Raw genomic sequence first — 21,459 nt, forward strand, 5'->3', positions numbered from 1 at the left:
CAATACTACTAATAGAGAGGCTGAGATAGGAAAAGCAAGATTTCAAGACCCTTATGTTGTACACAGCATAGATTTCCTATCATCTTTACATAGCTCATTTACTTCTCTTTTTTGAGGGATCACACTGAAACCTTTTATTTTAGTTAAAAATTTTATTTAAAAATAAAATACTTTATGTATAATATAATACAAGATTAACAAAAGCCTGAAGCTCTTAAATATACAGCTCAAAGAAATAGAATAAACAAATTTTTATATCAGCAACTGAAATGAAACAGAATAGCATAACCATGCCTGATCTCTATAGCAGGCAGCCAGGAGTGAGCTGTAGCTGCTGCCCATGATAGGTCTTTCATAAAACCTTTTCTCCTGTAGGCGCCATAACAATGCCCACCTAGTAATGGTCTTGTGTTGAAAAGTGGAGTTCTTTTACTTTGAAAGTAACAGCATTTCTGAATCCTTAAGAAGAACCTGATCTAGTGAATATGAATGAATCAGACTTTATTTTAACAACATTTTTTACATCTTAGTTTGTGTGGGTATGTACATTCATGGAGATCAGAGGAGAGCTTGAGGTTGTTATTTGTACCTGCTGTGTGGGTTTCAGGGCCCAACTAAGGGTGTCAAATGTGGAGACAAGCACACTTACTTTCTGAGGCAGCTCACAGACCCTGAAATTACATTTTAAAAGATAAGCCAGTTCCATTTTCTGTTGCAACTTGATTAATAGAAACAGTAATGAGTTATAGTTTACAAATGTCTTTTTATACCCCATACCCCTTTAAGGTCAGATACTTCATACTGATGTGGTTTATTTGCACTGTGGACAAGGCTTCCGAGAGGCAGAGAAGATCAAGAAGCTTTTGCTGCATTTCAAGTAAGAAAATAAATAGCCTATTGAGTAGTTTAGTGGCTCAGTTAACTTTTGAAGCTCCTAATTTGGAGTGTGGGACTAAGGGAAACACCTGGGCTGAAAGAGGGAACCTTGTGCACAATGCTGTGGGGAATTGCTGGAGAACTCATACGTGGAGATTGTGGTGGAATACTCTTTCTTCTCTCCGCCTTCTGTCAATTAGAGGTGATGATGTGGTACCTGGGACATCCTCCCATCCCCTCTTCCCTCCGTTCCATTTTCCCCTGAAGAAGGGATATTAATAGTAGTTAAGAACTTCAGAAATGAAAATCATGTAATTTAGTTGTATTTATTATGGTTTGGAATGAGTCTAAGTTTACTTGTTTATTTTGGCTCTTTGTAGATGAGAAGAAAGCTGCCTGACTGTTCTTAAGATGACTGTAAACTATTTCTCTGTCCCTGCCTCCCCACCACCCCCTTAACCAAATGCAGGGCACTGTGTAGTCTAGAGCAGAGGAGAGGTTGCATGGATACAGGCAAGAGGAAGAGCTGTGTCTAGCACTTGTACATTCTGTGTGCTTTCTGTGGTTGACCTCAGAGTATGCCTGGGACTCATCCAGGTCCTCATTCTGTTTTCCCTTGAAGCTGCAGCACTGTGGTGATCGGAAATGGGACTGCCTGCCGGGAAACTGAATCTTACTTTGCTGACCTGATAATGAGAAAGTACTTTGCACCACTGGATGTTGTTTACTGGTAAGAACAGTAGGGAGACTTGTTGGCTTGGAGTGTGTAGGAGCTTCCCAGGCTCCTTTGTGGGATGAGTTTTCCTTTCCTTTTGTGCCTCTCTAATTGCCTCTGGTTGTCAACAAGAATGTTGCAGAAGTGAGTCGAGCAGGCAGATAGATGCTCATGGCAGCAGCAATCAGAGTTCGGTTTACTTCATGGAGTCTCCCAGACTGTACTTGATATGAGGACTCTAGTTAAGCATTAACTAATCAGGATGGTGGAAGCCCAAGTTAGCAACCACTGCCTGTGAGTAAATTACCTTTTTTTCCGCCAAAATTTTAAGCCAATGTACTGTATTCTGGAACTGAGAGCCAAGATAACTATACATCTTCCCTAGTCTCAAAACTGCACATGGACACCAGGACTTTTTGAGAAGCTATTTGAACCCTTGGTCATGGCTGATTATGTTTACTATAGCTAGTTTTATTCTTATCTGTTCATCTTAATTTGATGTGAATATCTCAGGAATAGTTATGATGGTTATGTATACACAACCTGGGAATCATTTAAAAAATGCTGTTGGAAGTGATGGTATACACCAGTACTCCTAGCACTTGGGAGTCTGATGCAGGAGAGTACTTGCAAGTTGGGGGCAGCATGAGCTTATACAGTAAGATCCTGCCTCAAAAATATCAAAATAAAAGTAGTGAAAACATTTTGAGTTTGTTCTGAATGTGCTCATGGAGCCTGTCTTCAGTGAACTTTAGGTATTAGGTGTTAGAAAAAATGAACCATGATAGTATAAAAATCTGGATTTTTTTTAAACTTGATGGAATAAAGTGACTGATCTTTAAGCAACCATACTTAAAAGATAAGTCCTGTAAAAGCCATTTGGTGTTTGTAGTAGTTGAGCTGTGAGTTACTAGAAGTGAGAGGGCACATGGATTTGTAGTTTTGTGTTCCAGAGACACTAGAAATGTACAGTTCCATTATACTGTAGAGTGGCTGTGCCTGACATACATTCACTGTTCATTTCTTCCATTCCTCTTGAGAATATCAGGAAACTGTTGCATAGAGGTTTTAGTCTCCATATAGTGAGTTGTATCTCTTCCTGTAGCTGAGACATCATTCTGGCTCTCATTCTAATGCATTTTGTCATAGAACATCAGCCCCAATGTGCTTGTCTGTTTGCTCAAATCTATTTACTAGCACTTTACCATGGACATGTGAAGTTTCTAAATGTTGCAGAGATCTATCTAATCAGAATTTACAGTGACTGCACTAGGAAAATCAGTATTTGATTTCATTTGTTGTCACTGGTTAGTTTAAAGTGTGACCTTCCATTTGTCTCCATGCTTTCTCTGTTTGTCATTCTATGTACTGTTTCTTATGTATTTCTATAATCTTGTCAATCTACTTTTAAATCTTTTTAAACCATCCTAAGGAAGCCTCTAGTACATCCTCATCCACTCTGGAGTGCCTTTTATCATGATTTGCTGCTTAGGTTACGATGTTCTGTGACTTACATCTTGTCACTTACATCACAGTCATTCACCTACTTTCTAGTATCTCTACTCCTACCCTTGAAACACTTTTGTAATCTCTGGAACTTCTCCATACCCTGGGAAAAAAAATCATCCAGGCTTTCAAATCATAACTACAAAGGAGAAAATTTTAAACTGGATCCAAGTGGCAGAGTTTATCTGGGATTTAGTCAGTCACTTACATTTAAAGTTGAAAGTGCTACTGAAAATTTAAGAGTCACATGTGCTCTTAATTGCTGAGCCATCTGTTTAACCTTTCTACTTTATCTTTTGAGTCCAAGTCTCACCTAAACTTGGAGCTAGACATTAGGATAGATTGGCTAGCTAGCAGATCACTGGGATTTTCCTGTCTCCATCCAACCTTGCACAGGGGTTATTGCATTTGCAGCTGTATATGGCTTTTATATAAATGCTATGAGTCTATACACAGGCTCCCATACACAAGCAACAAGTACTTTATCTACTCTAGCCTGCTATAAATCCATTCATATTTATTAACATTAAGCATTAAATGGGTTTTGATCCCATACATCTTTTCAACTACTGACTAGACTTATACTAGGCTGCAATACTTCTTTTCTAAAATGCTTGGGACCAGATAGGTTTAATATTTTAGATGATTTTTTTTTTTAATTTTATGATATTTTCCTATGTATAATAACGTATCATGTAGCTAGGACTTGAACTCAAACATGAGCCTTTTTTTATGTTCTACGTAAACCTTATACACAAAGCCCAAAGGTAATTAGACAATATTTATAATGTGCTTATGCTTTGACCAGGACCTATCACATAAAACCATATATGGAACTTTTTACTTGTGTCATATCAGCATTAAAATTCTTTAGATTTTGAGCATTTAGATCTTTATAGAGTTAATATTTTCTCAAAGATAGATGTTGATTTTATGAATAAAATTATGATATGGTAGAGTTGTATGGTTGAATTATGAAATGAGATATTTCATATGACATGTTTAATATTTGATATCTTATATTTTAATTTCCAATTGACAAGCTTTAGAATTAAGATTGGTCTAAATCACCTTGCTGTGTATGTTTTGGAGCATCATAGATATATGAGGTCACTTCAAACCTGGTGTCTAGAAATGCAGAACAGTTTGGTTTATGCTGTTGCTTGACTTGTTTATGTTTCTGTGCTGAAAGCTTTACAATATACATGGGTGTTAGCAGGCAAATCTAAAAAGAAATAAGAAAGCTTTTCAATGAGCACTTTTATTAGAAGGAATAAGAATGGATTGAGAAGAACAGCATGCTATGCAAAGGAGCAAAGGGAGGTGCTGTGGAGGAGGTGTGTCTGGGTGTGTTCTTCAGATATTACGTGTAGTTCTGCCTGGTTACTGAGGGACAGAAGTGACTAGATCATGCTAGGAGGAAAGCCCTGGTAGTAGATATCTGGGAAACACACAATGATGCTCATTCTTTGCCAGGGACTAGGTTTCTGCAGGGATCCCTTATTCTGCGGGGTGATGAAAGTTCTGGCCAGGTAGGCAAGGGATTTGTGTGTGATAAATAGAGTTGATACAAAGAAGTGTGTTATCTGAATGTATTTCTCAAAAATGGCATCAGACTTTTACAGTCATTGCAAAAGAGAAATGAAAAATCTGGCAGCTCAGTAGTCAAGGTACATCTGAGGTCACCTGAAGCACACTGAGTCTAAAACAGCAGCCATCTCATCTGGACTGGTGCAGCACCCCCGGGCTCTGAGCATGCTCGGGCCACATGGGCCTGGCCGGAGTCCCACATGGTGGGGCGGAGGGAGGGGATCGGTTGCGGGGGTTGGGGGGGCAGGCTGTGGGTACGCCCGCCAGGAGGGTAGAGGCTCATACCTCGAATCTCGAATCTCAAATCTCTAGTCTTCAATCTTGAATGCTAGAATGCTGCACACTGTCTCACACACACACTCGGCTCAAGGTCTCATCCTTAGTAAAATGCCCACTATGGCTAATCTTGAATCTCCAGTCTTCAATCTTGAATGCTAGAATGCTGCACACTGTCTCACACACACACTCGGCTCAAGGTTCCATCCTTAGTAAAACGCCCACTATGGCTAATCTTCTGGGCTAGTAGAGACTTGTCTATTTCTTGCTAATTCCTAGGAGTGGTTTGGCTGCAGTAGGTGACTGAGAATGAGGATTCTACTTGACCTTGCCTTGGGATAAGTCTCCCATTCTGTAAGCTTCAATGTCCCACCCACAATGCTGAAAGCATTAGTCTGGATGGGTAACATTCCAAGCCAGGGTTTGGCTAAGATGTTGGAACATTGGTAAAGGTCAGAGAGCAATGTCAAATTTTGTCTAGCTATTAATAAATCATATCTTGGTGGGCATCTAGCATGTGAGTTCGCAAGGACATGTCTGGGCTACCTCTGAGTTAGGGGATGCCATGACTGACTGAATACCCGGGAGGCACAAACTCCCTTTGAAGTCTTGTCCACAATCAGGCTTTTACCCCTGATATTGCAGATGTAACTGGAGTAGATGAGTGGGCATGGCAATTCTTTCATTCCAGTGTGTTAGCAACTTTTGATAGGAAGAACACATAATTTAAGGAATCATAAGGCTTTTTTGCTTGAGATAAGTTTTTGTACCTTCCAGAGACTAACAATTATAAGAAGTTGGATGGGCCTTGAAAGCTCTACTCCCTTTTGGAATAAATAGACTTTTACTTTAAGATAAAAATTTCAGCTTTTTTAAAAAAGAAAATGAAGTTCATGTTACTGAAGTAGAAACTTAAGGGTTCTTTGGAAAGTTGATTGGATGTTGTTTTGCTGGGGCAAATGTGAAGGAACATTTAGCTGAAGTGAGCACACAGGAAAGGCTAAGGCAGACTATGAAGTAATGTTTAGCTGAAACAGACACAGGTGAAAGAATGTTCTGCTAAAGCAAACATGTGAGTGGACACATGATTCTTTTTTTTTTTTAAAGATTTATTTATTTATTTTATGTATAGGAGTACACTGTATCTATATACAGATGGTTGTGAGCCTACATGTGGTTGTTGGGAATTTAATTTTAGACCTCTGCTCACTCTGGTCAACCCCACTTGCTCCAGTCAGCCTTGCTCCCGCTCAAAGATTTACTTATTATTATAAATAAGTACACTGTAGCTGTCTTCAGATGCACCAGAAGAGGGCACCAGATCTCATTATGGGTGGTTGTGAGCCACCATGTGGTTGCTGGGATTTGAACTCATGGCCTTCGAAAGAGCAGTCAGTGCTCTTACTCCTGAGCCATCTTGCCAGCCCCGACACATGATTCTTTACTAATAATGAATGCATTGTTTTGCCTTACACTACATAGTTGAGCTTCATTTGTTGGGGCTCCATAGAGAGAAATGTACCAAAAAACTTCTGGTGACGTGCTGCAGTTTCTTGCCGCTTCTGTGGACTCAGACTGATTGGTAGAGTGATATCAGCTGAGACAGACACATGCTGAGGCAAGGCCCGTGGAGGACACATGATGTTTGGAAAGTATAAAAAGGACTTAATGAACAGAGATGGGGGCTGAGCTTGGCTTGCTACTAGACCAAGCTTGTTGGACTGTCTTCATTGATCTTTGCTTCTCTGAGAGAGGCACAGCTTTTATTCCAGTAGGGAAAACTTATAGATAAATATACATGGGTTTATATATGGATTGTGAATTAGTGATAAATTACATGGAGAAGTAAAAGCAAAGGAATATTGTACAGAGCAGCAAGAAGTACAGACTCCAGGTATATAGAGATGCTGTCTTTGTAATCTTAAGAAGCCACTCACGCTGAAGGAATATGCGTATATGAATTTATCTGTGTCTTTTAGATTTCTGTTCTCACTATTCTTACGTGTGTTCTTTAGAGCTGTGTTTTTCATAGCACAGATTTTAGTCCATTGGTGAAAGTTCAAAAACATTTTAGTTGAAAAGAACAGAAAATGTAGGCCAGGCATCATCTTATGACTGTTGGATTATATGTGTGCTGGGTTGTAATATGCAGTATATTTGTTCTTTTGAGCGGCAAAATCAGTCAAGTTTAAGGATCATTGCTATATGAAATCTAGCAACCTTTTAAAAGCTTGTAAACCTTGAAAATTGCTAAGAGAGAAAATTGGCTGAGCAGGTGAGAAGTTTTTAGAAATAGAATTTGGGCTACTTTATAAAATGATAAAAGAGCCTCATTTTGAAAGAAATTAAGACATGAAAGAAATAAATACATCTAGCCCAAGATATGTGACCCAGACACTGAGGCTGCATCTGGACAACCAAAACCACAATCCTTTCCAATTTTTTCTGAAATTTTTAAATTAAGATAGAATTTTCTCAGTAAGATTCTTTGTGTCAGAGAAAACAGTGTTTCTAAACACTTTGGTTATTAAGTCATATCAGGGTTTTTATAGAAATTTCACCATAAGAGAAGGCTTCTAGTAGGCCAACTGAGATGAACTCCTGAGAGTAGAACATAAAAGTACTGTTGTAGAAAACCAAAACTATTCAGGTGGTTGGTTCTTCGGACAAGTCTTAGATCCATTGCTATGTATCAGGTAATTGCATCAAGGAGTGTATTAAGAATACTGTAATGTGTGTGTGTGTGTGTGTGTGTGTGTGTGTGTGTGTGTGTGTGTAAGAGTTTGAATTTCCTCTGCTTAAACTAAGATTGGAACAAATTTTCTTTTACATTCAAACATTTTCTTCTGACATCTGCTAGTGTTTAGTATCTAACTTAGCTCTTACGTATGTAATCATGATGTTTTATATGCAAATATTCCATCATGTTCTGAAGAGAGTACATTTGTTTCCAGGGCTTTGCCAGTAGGAAAAAAAAGTTGAAACGAAAAGTGAAAACCAATTTATATGTACTGACTGCAGACCTCCTGCAAGTATGACTTTTACAAAGACATAAAAAAGCTGTAAAAGTATAAGTAATGAAAGACATTTGTTAAAAGAGGATATCAAAAATAGCTCTCAGAGACTAAAGCTTAAGGTTAAAATCATTACCTTTTTTTCTCTTAGAGCTAAGTAGAACGTAGAAGGCTGTTAATGATCACCTTAGAGGAGAGAGGGTGGTCAGTGGACCCCACTGCTGTACATAGTTCTCATTGCCATGCACCTCACCAATGGCCACACAAGGAACGGTTGTTCAGCTCTCCTTCAGGTCTGGGAGAAAAAAATGATTTTTGGGCTGAGATAGGAATGGGAATCACAGAAGAAGACAGGAATGTAGTTAGAGCAGGACCTCTCTAAGATAAGGAGTACTAGTTTTTATTTTATCATCTCATGCTGATGAAGCATTTCCTGATGCTGTGGTACATTTATGAATAACCTTAGGAAAGTGCAGTGTGGTTCCTGAGGGGCTGTGGAAACTAGAGACAGGCGGTTGCTATTTTCCTGTTCCAAAGAAGAAATAAAGTTCTGAAAGTGGCTGATGGGTGTGTTCTTGTCAGGCAAAATGGCAGTAGGCTCTGGAAGTCAGTGTATACCTAGAAATTAAACACTAGACTAGTGAACACTCAATCTCAGCCACATTCCTTGATAGACTTTCTAGACTGTGAGTAAACCAGAGGTGCGGCTATGTGACTCCCAAGGAATTGATTAATGTCTGATGCAAGGGCCCCAGTGCCTTCCTTACACACACACACACACACACACACACACACACACACGCACATGCACACGCACACAGGACTGGTTATTACAGTCAGATTTGGAGTATGCTTTTCAAATCTGTGGACACTAGAATCTGCTAGAATCAATACCTGAGAAAATTTGAAAGGCCTTGGGTTTTAGCTAGTCTTGTCATGTGAGCTCTCATTTGGATAAAATGACTCCTGCGGTGTCAGAGAGTGTTCCTTAGATTTTGAAGGGATGATTTCTGAGGTTTCCTTGATTTCTGATTGTGGGCAATTCTTTTAAATAACACCAGCCATCTGAACCTTATCCTTTAGTTGAAAGAAATTTACCTTCTAACAAATTACTAAACTTCACTGTACAACCCAGATGTATTTAGCTGTGTAAAACCCACAGTGTTCTGAAGTCAGAGTACTATTTTATGTGAAGCAATGTGGTTGCTCTTATTTCTTTCTCATTAATGTAGCTCCTTCCCTTCTTTCTCTGTAATTACGAAGGACATCCCATGATGTCATTTATTATCTTCGGCTGGGCTCAAACTTGTGATCCTTCTGCCTTATCCTTCCTAATACTGAGACCACAGGCATGTGGTACTGTGCCTGGCATGAATTACTCCTGGAACTTTGGATGGCTTCAATTGTTTTATGGGTCTCCTCATGGTCATTGTAAGTCATGACAAGGTAAAGTGATGAGGTATATCCATTCTACATTTTCTGTAGTTGCAGCCTGGAAAGATGTAAGACACTACAGAACTTTGTTTCCTTTGACCTCTTAATATTCTCTCTTTTCCCACACCTGCACATAAGCACTGGAATCTTCTTAATAAGGCTTCTTGTTGGAATATTTGTGCTATTCAGTCAATTTAAAAGTAAATTTATGGTACTTTTGTTAAAAGACCAGGATGCTTTTAAACATATGTAGTTAAATAGACTGTTTCAGCTAAATAGAGTGGGACAGAGGGCAGAAGGAATACATAATAAGGGGAGGGTTTGTTTTTTTTTCAAAATAATGTTTAGATTTGAATTCAGTTTGACAGTTTTTGATCAAAATAAAATGTGTTTTACCAGTTTTGTAACCCATGTGCTTTTGTGTCTCCAAGTTCAATTTAATATCTGCAGGAGTTGCCCTCAACCCACCCTTAACTACATCCCTTCTGGTAGATCTTTGTTTATTGACTTAGATTAGAACTGGCCTAGAGCCCAGAGATGGTCAGTTTGCATCTTAAGGTTTTTGGTTACAAATCTACTTTTGTTGCCAGTTCCAATACAGATCCTTGATTGTTTTTGTTAGTTTTATTGTAAGTTCTTGCCAAAGATACAGTGTAATGTAACCAAAACAGATGTTCTCTTAGACAAGTGCACATGCTGGAACAGAATGTAGATGTCAATTAAACAGCCAACTATTGAACATTACCTTAATAAGTGATGAACTTTGGAGTTTTGTTTCTGGTAATCTTTAGGTTATGGAAGAAATGGTGCCTATTTTGAGCAGTTATTATATTTTTTCTGTAGTTTCAATTTGGGCACCTACAATTTTATATTCTTGTAAACTGACAGTTTACTGTGATTTTAAAATAGTAAAGAATATTACTTAAAGCATATATATCAGATAAGCTCTACTTTCTGACCAAGAGATGTTAGTATAAAGCAATAGTTGTAAAGACTAATGCTTGTAAAAAGATGAGTGGAATTATTATCTTTCCAGTGATAATATTCTTGTTAGTGCTGGGAACCATACTATAGGAGATAGATAGTCTGCCTTTCAGGACTTTTAGTAGCGATCCCATAGGGTCCAGTGCAGTCTATGCTGGATTCTCTGTTTGGGGAACACAGGCACGCAGAGTATCTGGACAGATACGTTAAGTCACTTTAGCACTGTTTGCTCATGTGAGGGTGAGTGGTAAATAAGGGGGACCATTTGTACTTTGAGATGAGCTGGTAGCCTCTTCTCCTTCATGGTTTGTTGTTGTTCCCCTGTGATTTCAGGTTTCCGTAAGTTTTGGCTAGCACTTTGTAAAGAAATGTTGTGCTGGTTATTCAGGAGCATATAAATTATTTCTTACAGCTCCTGTCGGGGTCACATAGAATCACTAGGTTCTTTGCTTTGCAATTTGTGTTAGAAGAATACAGAAATGCAACAATTCTTTACTAGAGTCTTTTTTTATTTAGTTCTGTGAGACTTGTAGATTCAGGGACCAGAAACTCAGAGTTGAAAATAAGAGCTCTTAAATCCACCTTATTTGTGTTTTTTGGCATGGTATGGTGTTGTTGTTGTTGTTATTATTATTATTATGTGTTTTATGTGGCTAAATCTTTGTATTGGGTACTTCTAACTTAGTGAAACACCACTTTTAAGTTCCCCTACATCCACACATTTCTAAGGTTACACCCAACATAATTCCCATAGCTTTTCTGCTTCATCGCACTTGCATATTGAAGGGACCCTAACATTTGGGTTCACATTATGATAATGAGCTTTCCAGGACATGGAGGGTTAGAGGTGTCCCAGGTCTAGTTGCAGAAGAAAGTTCCAAAGCACTTGTAAAGCTTGCCTGATTGGTGGCTTGAGGTGCTTTTATTTATTCACTACTCAGGCAGCATTAATCCGCATTTCATCAGGTACCTACAGTGCTGTAATTCTAGACATGATCTTGGATCTTGATTTACTTCAGCTCCATTTTCTTTATTAATGTGCCATGAAAGAGGAACATGAAAGATAGCCAACATCAAAGTTCCTTTTAAAGTAAAATGGTTGATAGGAATCCCCTGGTATTTAACATTGTCTGTCAAATGTTTCAGCTGGTTTGCATCCTTTTACAAGCTATTGCTTGCTGCACTAAAAGAAATTTAAAGCAGTTGTCTCAAGTGTTCATGGGATGAGGTGGGGGTTGGGTTGTAGGGATGGTAGTGGCAATGGTAGTGATGGGACTGAGTCAGAGAGGAGAGTAAATGAGAGGTAAGAGCATGCTCTTCCAGCTCTGCTTCTGGCGTGTTTGCTGGGGTGCTGAGGGGTTTCAGATCAGAGCGCTGCTATGATTCAGTGGAACAGGCATGTACCTTGGTTTTCAGAAGGTTGAAGAGTGGCCAAGGAAAACCCTCTGACTTCTGTGGCAGACTAAGTAAAAGGCAATGTCAGTATCTTTTCCAGAGACTGTTTAAACAATTGAACTTCACAGCCTGTTTATAGTTGAATGCTTCATGGGAAACAGAGTCTGAAGAAAGGCCCCAGGAAGTGGGGTCCAGAGCAGGCTGGCCATGTGTTGTTGTGGACAAGACTTCCTGTAGATACATCTCTTAGAGGCTGAGAACTCTTTGAGGACAAATATTTGAGGGTAGAACTTCTTATAGCTACGTTTTGAACTTTTGTTTTTGTTTTACAAATAGTGATTGGTTTTGTCCCTACCTAAGAGGAAACACGTCAAAGCTGTGTACTTCGAAGGCTCTTACCAGTTTCCAAGGATTTATACCCATCGTCTTTATTATAAACTTTCCTCATCCAAATAGTGGAAAATAGAAATTATGGCCTGCTTTAGAAAGTGATATTTATTTGTCTTCAGACTTTTGTATTGTAACAGTGTGTGTTACAATATATTCTCATCTAAGTAAAATACTATAAAATTGTTGTATGTGATATGGTATATACATTTAAAAGATTTATTTATTTTATGTGTCGTATTTGTTTATATGTACCATGTACATGCAGGTAGCCAAGAAGATCAGAAGAGGGCATCAGATCCTGAGGAAATGGGCTTACTAGGGGTTGTGGGCTGACTGATGGTACTGGGAACTGAACTTAAGCCCTCTAAAAGAGTAGCAAGCTTTCTTAAATGTAGAGCTATTTCTCTAACCCCCAAATTACTATATTTTTATATTCTATAATTTTCTGTGTACTTACCTGATTTTTTTTTCATATGTGATAGGAAAATAAATTTCAATTGAGGCCTAGTCTTAGAAGTTTATTGAAGTTCTTAGAAGACTTAGCTTGTAGAATATAGGATATCCACACTTGAGGGACATGTAGCAGTTTAGTAATAAATAGCCTTTCCCAGAAAAGCATATTATTTTGACACTCTAATGATTGACACAAACTGAACTGCTGAGATCTCTTTTGGGGCTTATGAAGGAGCATAGCCTAGTCAATGTGAGGCTGAGGATGTTTGGGGTCAAACTCTGTGATGAAGAAAGACAGATGGGAGTAGTACATCTGGCTCACTTGCCAATAAAAGCAATGTAGAATTTGTTGCCATCATTGCCATATTCCATACATGGCTCTTTGTTTGCATGTTAAAGAGTGACCCCTGGGGTAAGAAAAGTGAAGGCTGTAGAGATGTTTCTATTTCCACTGCCTTGCTATGTTAGGCTGCCCTGAAACGTGATTAGATTGCTTTAGCCTTCAAAGTGTTACACTACTGATGTATGACATCAATACTTACAGGAGTTTTCTGGCTTATAGTCACAGACAGCGAATCAGTGCACCTTAGAAAGCACTTTTTTCTTTTTGTTGCTATTTATTTAAAATTCTGGGGTTTTGTGTATTCTACCTTATTGAGGATCAACATAGTAAAGCACATAAATTCATCCCAGTATTATGTTGTTATCCATACATTCTAACTGCAAGTTATTCTGGGTTGACAAGTGTTATTATAATCAAGGATCAGGAAGCAATATTTATTGGCTGCTTGGTAGTAAACAATTTGAACTTGTAAATGAGCCATCAGCTTGGCAGTTATTACTATATTAAAAGACTGATTCACATACCATATTGGCGTCTTAGTTACTTTTCTCTACACTGTTATCATATAGCTGACAGAAGAGAATTTAAGGAAGGGAGGGTTATTTTAACTCTTGGTCTGAGAAGCTAGGGTCCATCATGGCAGTCAGAAGGCACAGAGGTTGGCATGTAAGGTCTGCAGTCAGGTGGAGGGAGACAAATGCTCATGCTCATTTGGCCTTTGACTTTGCCCTGTTGTATTTAGTTCCGGTTCCTTTCCTGCTGCCGCCCACATTCTCATGGCCAGTCCTCAGTGATGCCTTCACAGACATGTGCTGTGGTGATGCACAGTCCTGGCCAGTGCACAGCTAAGTCTGCTTGTCACAGGCAGTTGCCTTGATTACCTAAAATTATTGTAGTTCTCTAAAGCATTTTCAACATAGTGATTTGCATGAGTCTGAGGACTATTAAGGACCATAAGAATGTTGATAGACCTCCCTCTTAATGCTTTACAGGTTTAAATTAGGTAGTTCTATTTTTTTGAAATCACGTTGCTGCCACCTTCATTAAAATTGATGTTTTCTACTTGGTATGTTAAGTCACTTTCAGTAATGTTATTTGAGGTGTTTCTGACTTAGAATTCAGATGTTGGTTTTGCCAAAACATGGGTGTTCTGTAAAGGCAAAGAGGCCTTTAGAGTGTCTTCAGTAAGGAGAATACTTAGGGTATGTTTCATCCCTGTTTGAACCATAGCTTCTAAGTGTAGCATTCAGAGATTTCCCCTTTCTTCAGAGTCCTAGGCTGCTTTTCAATTGGAATTCACTAATTATACAAGAGAAAGAATGCCTGGTATCTTTCTCTCTTCTCCTTTGGAAGTTCTACACCTTTCAAGCCTTTTGAGACCTTCTTACATATGATTCTCACTAGGAGGTGCTGCTTTTAGATGTTTTACAGTTGAGTGGGAAAAGCAATGATTAATATTTGAGTCAAAAACTAAGTGTTTTCAATTTAAAAGAATTTAGCTGGGTACAGAAAGGCTCATCTTTCTGTATTACATCTTTCCTACAGATCTCTCTCTCTCTCTCTCTCTCCGTCTCTCTCCGTCTCTCTCTGTCTCTCTCTGTTTCTCATTCTGTGTTGATTCCTTTGTTATTTTGCTGATGGCTCCTTTTTGCAAATAGAACCCTAGTGCATGTAATATTCTGGGACTTGCTTTTTCCTCATGCAGATTATTCTAGTGACCCTTACTCAACTTTTCAGATCAAGGATTGACATTTTTCTCATTCTTGAATCTAGACAGGGAGACCCAAGAAGAAGATAAAGACAGTTTACCTGGGGATGTCTAAGGGATGCTTCCACAATGTCTCAGATCTTAGATCTTGCAGGTTGATCTGCCTCTACTAATCTTCGTCCATGTTACTGCCTCCCTGCTTTCTCTCTGTTTACCTTTCCTTAGTGAGAACTGGCAGGTTTGTGCTTGGTAGGAAATGTACAATGCATCTATCTTCTTGAATTCCATATTCACCTAGAAGTTTGCCATTTTTGGCATGTCAGAAGTGAAGTGTTTCCTTGGAATTTGTGCACATAGTTGAATATGCAGGGTCTCCAATGTTTCACCTTTGCTAGTGTATTCAGGAGTCTTCTGGGGAGAGTAAACAACTGTCTTTTCTTTTGACTATCAAACTCCATCTACTCATCAGTTAAGCAAACACTTACTGAGAAGCTAAATCTGTGAGGCTCAGAGGCCACAGAGTGAGTAAACCTTGTCCAGTGCCCACTTGACTTCAGTTCTATAGCAATGCCTTAGTTCTAGCTTATTGGTTCCATGCCCCTTATGCTCACCTTCTTGAGACAGCAAGGCTTTGTGTACCTTCCTGCCCCTCTGCATAGTGTGACTTGTTGGCTAGCATGCTTTGTATGCACTCTTGCACTGCTCCCTCACTACTGAGATTACGTGAGCATTCCCCTCACCCACCGGTGTTGTCTCCTCTGCAGGTTCTCTTTTCTTCTAGTCGTCTCCACTGTGCTGATGTTCATTACTTATCATCCAGGTCTCTCCTTTAAAGTAGAGACAGTAAGATGATCTATTTTGTAGGATTTTTGTTTTTGAAGATTAAAATCAATAAGGTGTGATACTCAAATACTTAAAATGAGTTAGGTGTGACTCCCCAGTACTGTATAAACTGGGTGTGCTGACCTGTGTCTGAGATTCATCACTTAGGAGATGGAAGCAGGAAGACTGGGAGTTCATAGTCATCTTCAGCTACAGAGCTAATGTCAGCCTGAACTACTTTGTACCCTATCTTAAAAGAAGTCACAGAAATAACAGGGACAGTGGTGTTTAATGAACCGTGTATCCCACCTTAGTTTAAGATAAGATATCAATCCATTGGAAGTTCCTTTGCCTGTTGTCCTTCATGTTTCCCGGCTCCTACAGATCGACCCCCCCCCCCCCCCCGTCTGTCTTGTTCTGTGCTGATGATTCCTTTGCTGTTTTGCATGATGGCTCCTTTTTCAAATAGAACCCTGTTGCATGTAATATTTATAGGACTTCCATTTTCTTCCTGGAGATAATTTTACATTTTTTAAAAGTTACTTATTTATTTTTTTGTGTATGAGTACACTGTAGCTGTACAGATGGATGTGAGCCATCATGTGGCTGTTGGGAATTGAACTCAGGACAGTCCCGCTCGCTCCAACCCGCTTGCTCTGGCATAATACACTGTAGCTGTCTTCAGACATACCAGAAGAGGGCATCAGATCTCATTACTAGTGGTTGTGAGCCACCTTGTGGTTGCTGGGATCTGAACTCAGGACCTTTAGAAGAGCAGTCAGTGCTCTTACCCGCTGAGCCATCTCGCCAGCCCAATTTTACATTTTTTAAATAAATGCCTGTGCCTATGCATGGATCTGTGATTTGTTTTCTTTGGAGCTGTCTTACTAGTTATACATATCTTTCTATTTTAGGGTTGATGGAGATTTAAGTCACTTTTGATATTGTTTTTTGAAGGCCAAAATTATTTATTTTTTTAAGTAATAGTTTATTGAGATAAAAAACACACTTTATAGTTTTTTCATTTGATGTATACAAGTCAGCATTTGTAATACATTCACATATAATGCAGGTGTCACCACTGTCACATCTTCCTGATCCCTGCTCCTCTTCCTTCTCCTCACCAACTCTAAGCAGTCACTGCTATGGTCTGCTAAAGCTACACATGTCAGAGCTATAGTCCCAATGGATAGGATACTTCAGCAAATGGTGAAAGCTTTAGGAGTTGAGGCCTAGCTGGGAGTCTGTAGATCATTGGAGGCATGCCTTTGGAAGGGATTGTGGGATCCCACTCTTCTCCTCTGTTTCCTGACTTATGAGCTGAGTACTTGGCTCTAGTGCAGCCTGTGTGAGCATGGGCTAGTTAGTAATGTTTGGGAGTTTTGAGTATACGTTTTTTACTTCTTATATCAAAATTACTCTTAAATATTTTGCTAGTTTTGATGTTGTTATAAATGACATATTTTAAATTTTGTTTTTGGATTATTTTTTGTAAGCATGTAGAAATACAATTGGTTTTTTATAACATTATCTTACAGTGTTGCTGAATGTATTATATACACACATATATACATATATGTATATCATATACACACACACACACATATATATATGTATATACTATTTGGATTTCCTTTTTCTAAAAATTGGAGTTTTTTTAATTTTATGTGTCTATGCTTGTAAGTGTATGTGTATTTGGAGTTCATTTGAATGTATGTTGGCAACATTTGTGTGTTGTTGTGTGGAGGCTGGAGGATGGCACTGAGTGCTATTTTCTTCATCACTGCTGATTTTATACACTGAGGTAGGCTCTCCCTTGAACTCAGAGCTCAGTGATATGGCTGGTTTAGCTATCCAGGTTGTTCTAAGGGTCCCCTGTCTCCAGTTCCCAAGCTCTGGGAATCACAGGCGAGCCCCACACGTCTTCACACCTCTGTAAGGAAAACACTTTACCCACTGAACGTCTGCCCAGCCCTATGTCTTTATACACAATCATGACATCTGCCTGATAGAGAGAGTTTTAGTTCTTTTCCAGAGTGGATGGCTTTTCTTTTTCTTAACTAATTGCCTTGGCTTGAGTTCCCAGTGCAGTAACAGGTATTCTCAACTTGTTACGATATACAGGGATAATGTATCCTTTGGTGTTTTTGCTTTGATGGCTGAAAAAGACCCTTTGTATATTTGAGAAAATGTCTTTTTGTACTTAAGGGTGTCCCTTTTGCATCTAGTCTGCCTAAGCCTGAATCCTACTCTGTCATTTAATTAATCTTTTTGAATTTGATCAGGTCATCTCTTCACATTTTCTTTATATTTAAGCTTGAGTTAACATAGTTAGGAGAGCTGTCTACTAGACCACCATGTAGCAGAGAAAATTCTGTCCTCTTGAGAAGGAGAAATGCTGAATCTAAAGTTAAAATTTGAGAAAAATGAAAAGCAGGTGTGTGTGTGTGTTTATGTGTGTGTTGACAAGTACTTTATCTACTGAGTCATCTCACCAGCCAAAACAAGTAGTTTCTTTTTTTTTCTAAACTTACATTAGTGTGTATGATTGAATCAATAGAATTACAAAAATTTCTTTTAAAAATGATGTAATATTATCACACACTATGTATATGTGTTCTAGATTGGGAATGTATATGTGAGTACAAGTCCCAAGAAGGCCAGGAGAGTAAGATCCTCTGAAGCTGGGGGTCCAGGTGGTCAGGAGCCTATAACTTGGTGCTGGGAGCTGAGCTTGGCTTCTTTGTAAGAGCACTGTATGCTGTTAAGTGCCTAGCCATCTCTCCAGAGCTCCCATCAAACACTAGACTTATAAGATAAAGAGTAAGATAAATAAAGAATAAGATAAATATGTTCAATAAGTGTAAAGAAATGAGTATGAATGAATCAATCTTGAGAGGTAGGGGACAGTGAGATCGAACTTGAAATCAAGTATACCTTTTGTAACTCTATAGTGCCAGTGTTGGGGCCTTGCAAGCATCACAAATCAGAAACTCTGTCTCTCTCTCTTTGTGCTTTCCATGGCTGTTGCCACCTCTGCTTCCTGTTCAAGCCTTAGGTGGATAAAGCCAAATCTGCCGTTTCTTCTGGAGAAAATTATAAAATGGTAACTATAGATTTTTTTAAAACTTTTATTGTTTGCAATTTGTTGGTTTATTAATTTATATGAAAAAAGTCACATAGGCACTTGCGTTTAGACCTAGTTCTTTGACTATAGCCAACTTCTTTATATAGAAAACTGTCAGGGCATTCTTATGGTTCATGCCTTTTCAAATTATTTCTTTAGAGTCCATCCTCAACACAAAGAGGCTGTTTCCTTGTTTGATTCCTAAGAAAGCCTAGGCATGTTGTAGACGTGTAAAGTGGAAGATTAGTGTTTTATGCTTCACTCTGGGTCTCAGCAAGGTGCTATGGATTAAGGAAAAGAAAGGCGTGGCCTGAGGCTCTGAACCTCTGCCAAACTCTCTTTTATTCTCTTTCCTAAAGGGAGCAACTGACTGCTACAGCTACCATTCTAGCTTCATATTACTGGATAAAACTGCTTTGTCTTTTTTTTGTTTTTTGTTTTTTGTTTTGTTTTTGAGGTAGGGTCTCATGCTGGCCTCTAGTTTGCTATGTAGCCTAGGCTATTCTTGAATTCCTGGTCCTCTACTGCCTCTTCCCTCCCAACCGGTGTTGCTCTAACAGAGCACACACATGTGGCTTCATCATGTTCTTTGAATCATTTTTCTTAAGATTATCTCAAACAGCATTGTTCAAGGTGATAATGGTGATAATTACTTGGATATTCAGGAAACTCTTTGAAGAGTCAGCGTGGACTGAGCTAATTAACAAAGAGTACAATAGAGACAAGTGAGAGCTTGCATTCCAAGCCAGCTTGATAGTTTGCTAGTTTTGTATCCCTGAGTAAATGATCTAACTGTCAGTTTTCTGAGTTAGGGACGATAACAATACTAATAGGATTATTCTGGAGGCTAAATAAATTAATACATTTCAGTAAGTCTGAGACACTATTAATTTAAGACATGCCATATTTATACAACTATTAAAACCCTGCCTATTAAAGTGTCATTGTACTTTCTCATCACCAAGAGCTTTTAGAATCGTCTAGACATAAATTTTTATCATAGACTACTCTTATAATAAAAATGTTAAAATAAGATCAGCCAAATTATTTCTGAAATTCTATACGTATTCAAAGACTCAGTTGAGAGTGAAGTTTGCCTTTGAGTTAGCAGGTGATTTCTGACAAATTACTGCAGGGAGGCTGGGCTGTAGACTTGCTCAGAGCCTGTTGCAGCAGCCCCTTTGCTCTGGAGTAGCTTTCATCTCTTCTGAGGGATTGAGCAACTTCTCTTGCTCTGAGTTACCCTGCTATAACCTATTTGTTATTTAGACTGGCCTTTCACCACAGCATTTCTCAGTGAAAATTTTTATTAAAGAGAAAGTCGAATTTTAGAAAAATTGAAATTAAGCAAGCATATCACAAAGCAATGTAAACACTCACAGAAATAGTAGCAGTTAAGAAATAAAATAAATGTCAAAACAGAGCTAATTATTGAAAACTTAGAGTTACCATGGCAATTCAGTGGGGGAGATATGGCTTAATGATATCTGAATGGATTTAATAAAATGTTTAAATAATATTCACTACTACTGAGTGTTGGTGGGCTAGAGACATCTGTGACTTATCGGTCCACCCAACCTTTCTGGAGAGCTCATTGTCTGTGAGCTTGAGCTTTTCTGTGGCTACAGTGTACATTACTAGCTTTAACTGTTGGTTTTTGTACTTTAAACTTAAGGACTTCTAAATACTCACTAACATGTAGTTTCATTGATGAAAGGGGCATTTGGCCATGTGTTCACTGATGTGTCTCCAGGGATAGAGCAATGTCTAGCACATGCTAACACACTTGAGTATTTAATAACTAAATATATTCTACATAGCCAGGGCTTATGGGTACTAGGGTATTTTGTTTTGCATTCATATTTTCAAAATGGCTTTTCCTTCAGAATCACTTTGTAGTTTCTGTCAGGGTGTGTGTGTGTGTGTGTGTGTGTGTGTGTGTGTGTGTGTGTGTATGTGTGTGATTTTTATCATTTTAAAAACAGTGCTTGTTTTGGTGAAGTTAGAATTTATTACTATGTACTTGATATACTAAGAAAATAAGAATATTATTGTTGCTTTTGAGGAAATATGGGCCTCTGCAGGGAGTTTGAAAAATAGATGATAATCCAGTGAGTACTACAGAAATTTAATATGTATCCAAACATTCAGAAGTAATAATCATTATTGTATTGATGGACAGGATTCTAGATTTGCCTCTGTTCTGTAGGTGTGTTTGTTATATAACTTAATTTTAGCAGTTTCCATCATTTTCTTCACCACTGTGTTATACATAACATTTTAACGATCTGTGAGCAGCATTTTATTATGTTTATTTTATGGTTATTTTTCCCAAAAATGGACTTTTTGGCAGACAATTAAGCACATGAGTTTGCCAATCAGAATAAAACCAATTGCTAGTTATCCTTAATATTTTTTTTGAAAAATAATAGTGTACTATCTTGTATTCTTATTTATATATCTGTAATGTTCATTTTGACCCCTTTTTTAGAATGAATGTTTCTCCATTTAATCCTTCATCTAATTTGTATATTTAATAATTTATCCTCAAATCCTATTTTTGAGGTGAACCTCATATGCTCCCAGTACTTTGAAATGAGCTCACTGGAGATGTTTTCATTGGGTTCAAAGTCGAGACTGAATACTTGGCTAGGAGTCTTCTACATGGGATAGAAAAGGTGACTGAGTTCAAGGAAAAGTCCAGGGTTGTTAAAGAAGATTGCAGGTGTTCCCAAGGACTCCCTTTAGAGTTTGTCTTTGGGAATGGCCATGCCACAACCAGGTAGCAGTGGCGATTGTGAAAAGATCGGTTTATGGCCTGCCTCT

The 21,459-nt window shown here is 38.4% G+C and overlaps 1 protein-coding gene across 10 annotated transcripts in view; it reads left to right on the top strand.

Moving 5' to 3' along the window:
• Srbd1 (S1 RNA binding domain 1) overlaps positions 1–21,459 on the top strand; it is a 187,915-nt gene that overhangs the window by 67,766 nt on the left and 98,690 nt on the right. For 7 of the 10 annotated variants that reach the window (XM_031357224.1, XM_031357223.1, XM_031357230.1 and 4 more), the window contains 3 exons: positions 787–877; positions 1,499–1,606; positions 18,559–18,612. In XM_031357224.1, coding sequence (XP_031213084.1) covers positions 787–877; positions 1,499–1,606; positions 18,559–18,612 — 253 coding nt within the window. The remainder of the gene's footprint in view (positions 1–786; positions 878–1,498; positions 1,607–18,558; positions 18,613–21,459) is intronic. The other 3 variants (XM_031357229.1, XM_031357227.1, XM_031357226.1) reach the window with 1 other exon arrangement.

This window comes from Mastomys coucha, unplaced genomic scaffold (assembly GCF_008632895.1).
Source record: "Mastomys coucha isolate ucsf_1 unplaced genomic scaffold, UCSF_Mcou_1 pScaffold6, whole genome shotgun sequence".
Classification (NCBI taxonomy): Eukaryota; Metazoa; Chordata; class Mammalia; order Rodentia; family Muridae; genus Mastomys; species Mastomys coucha.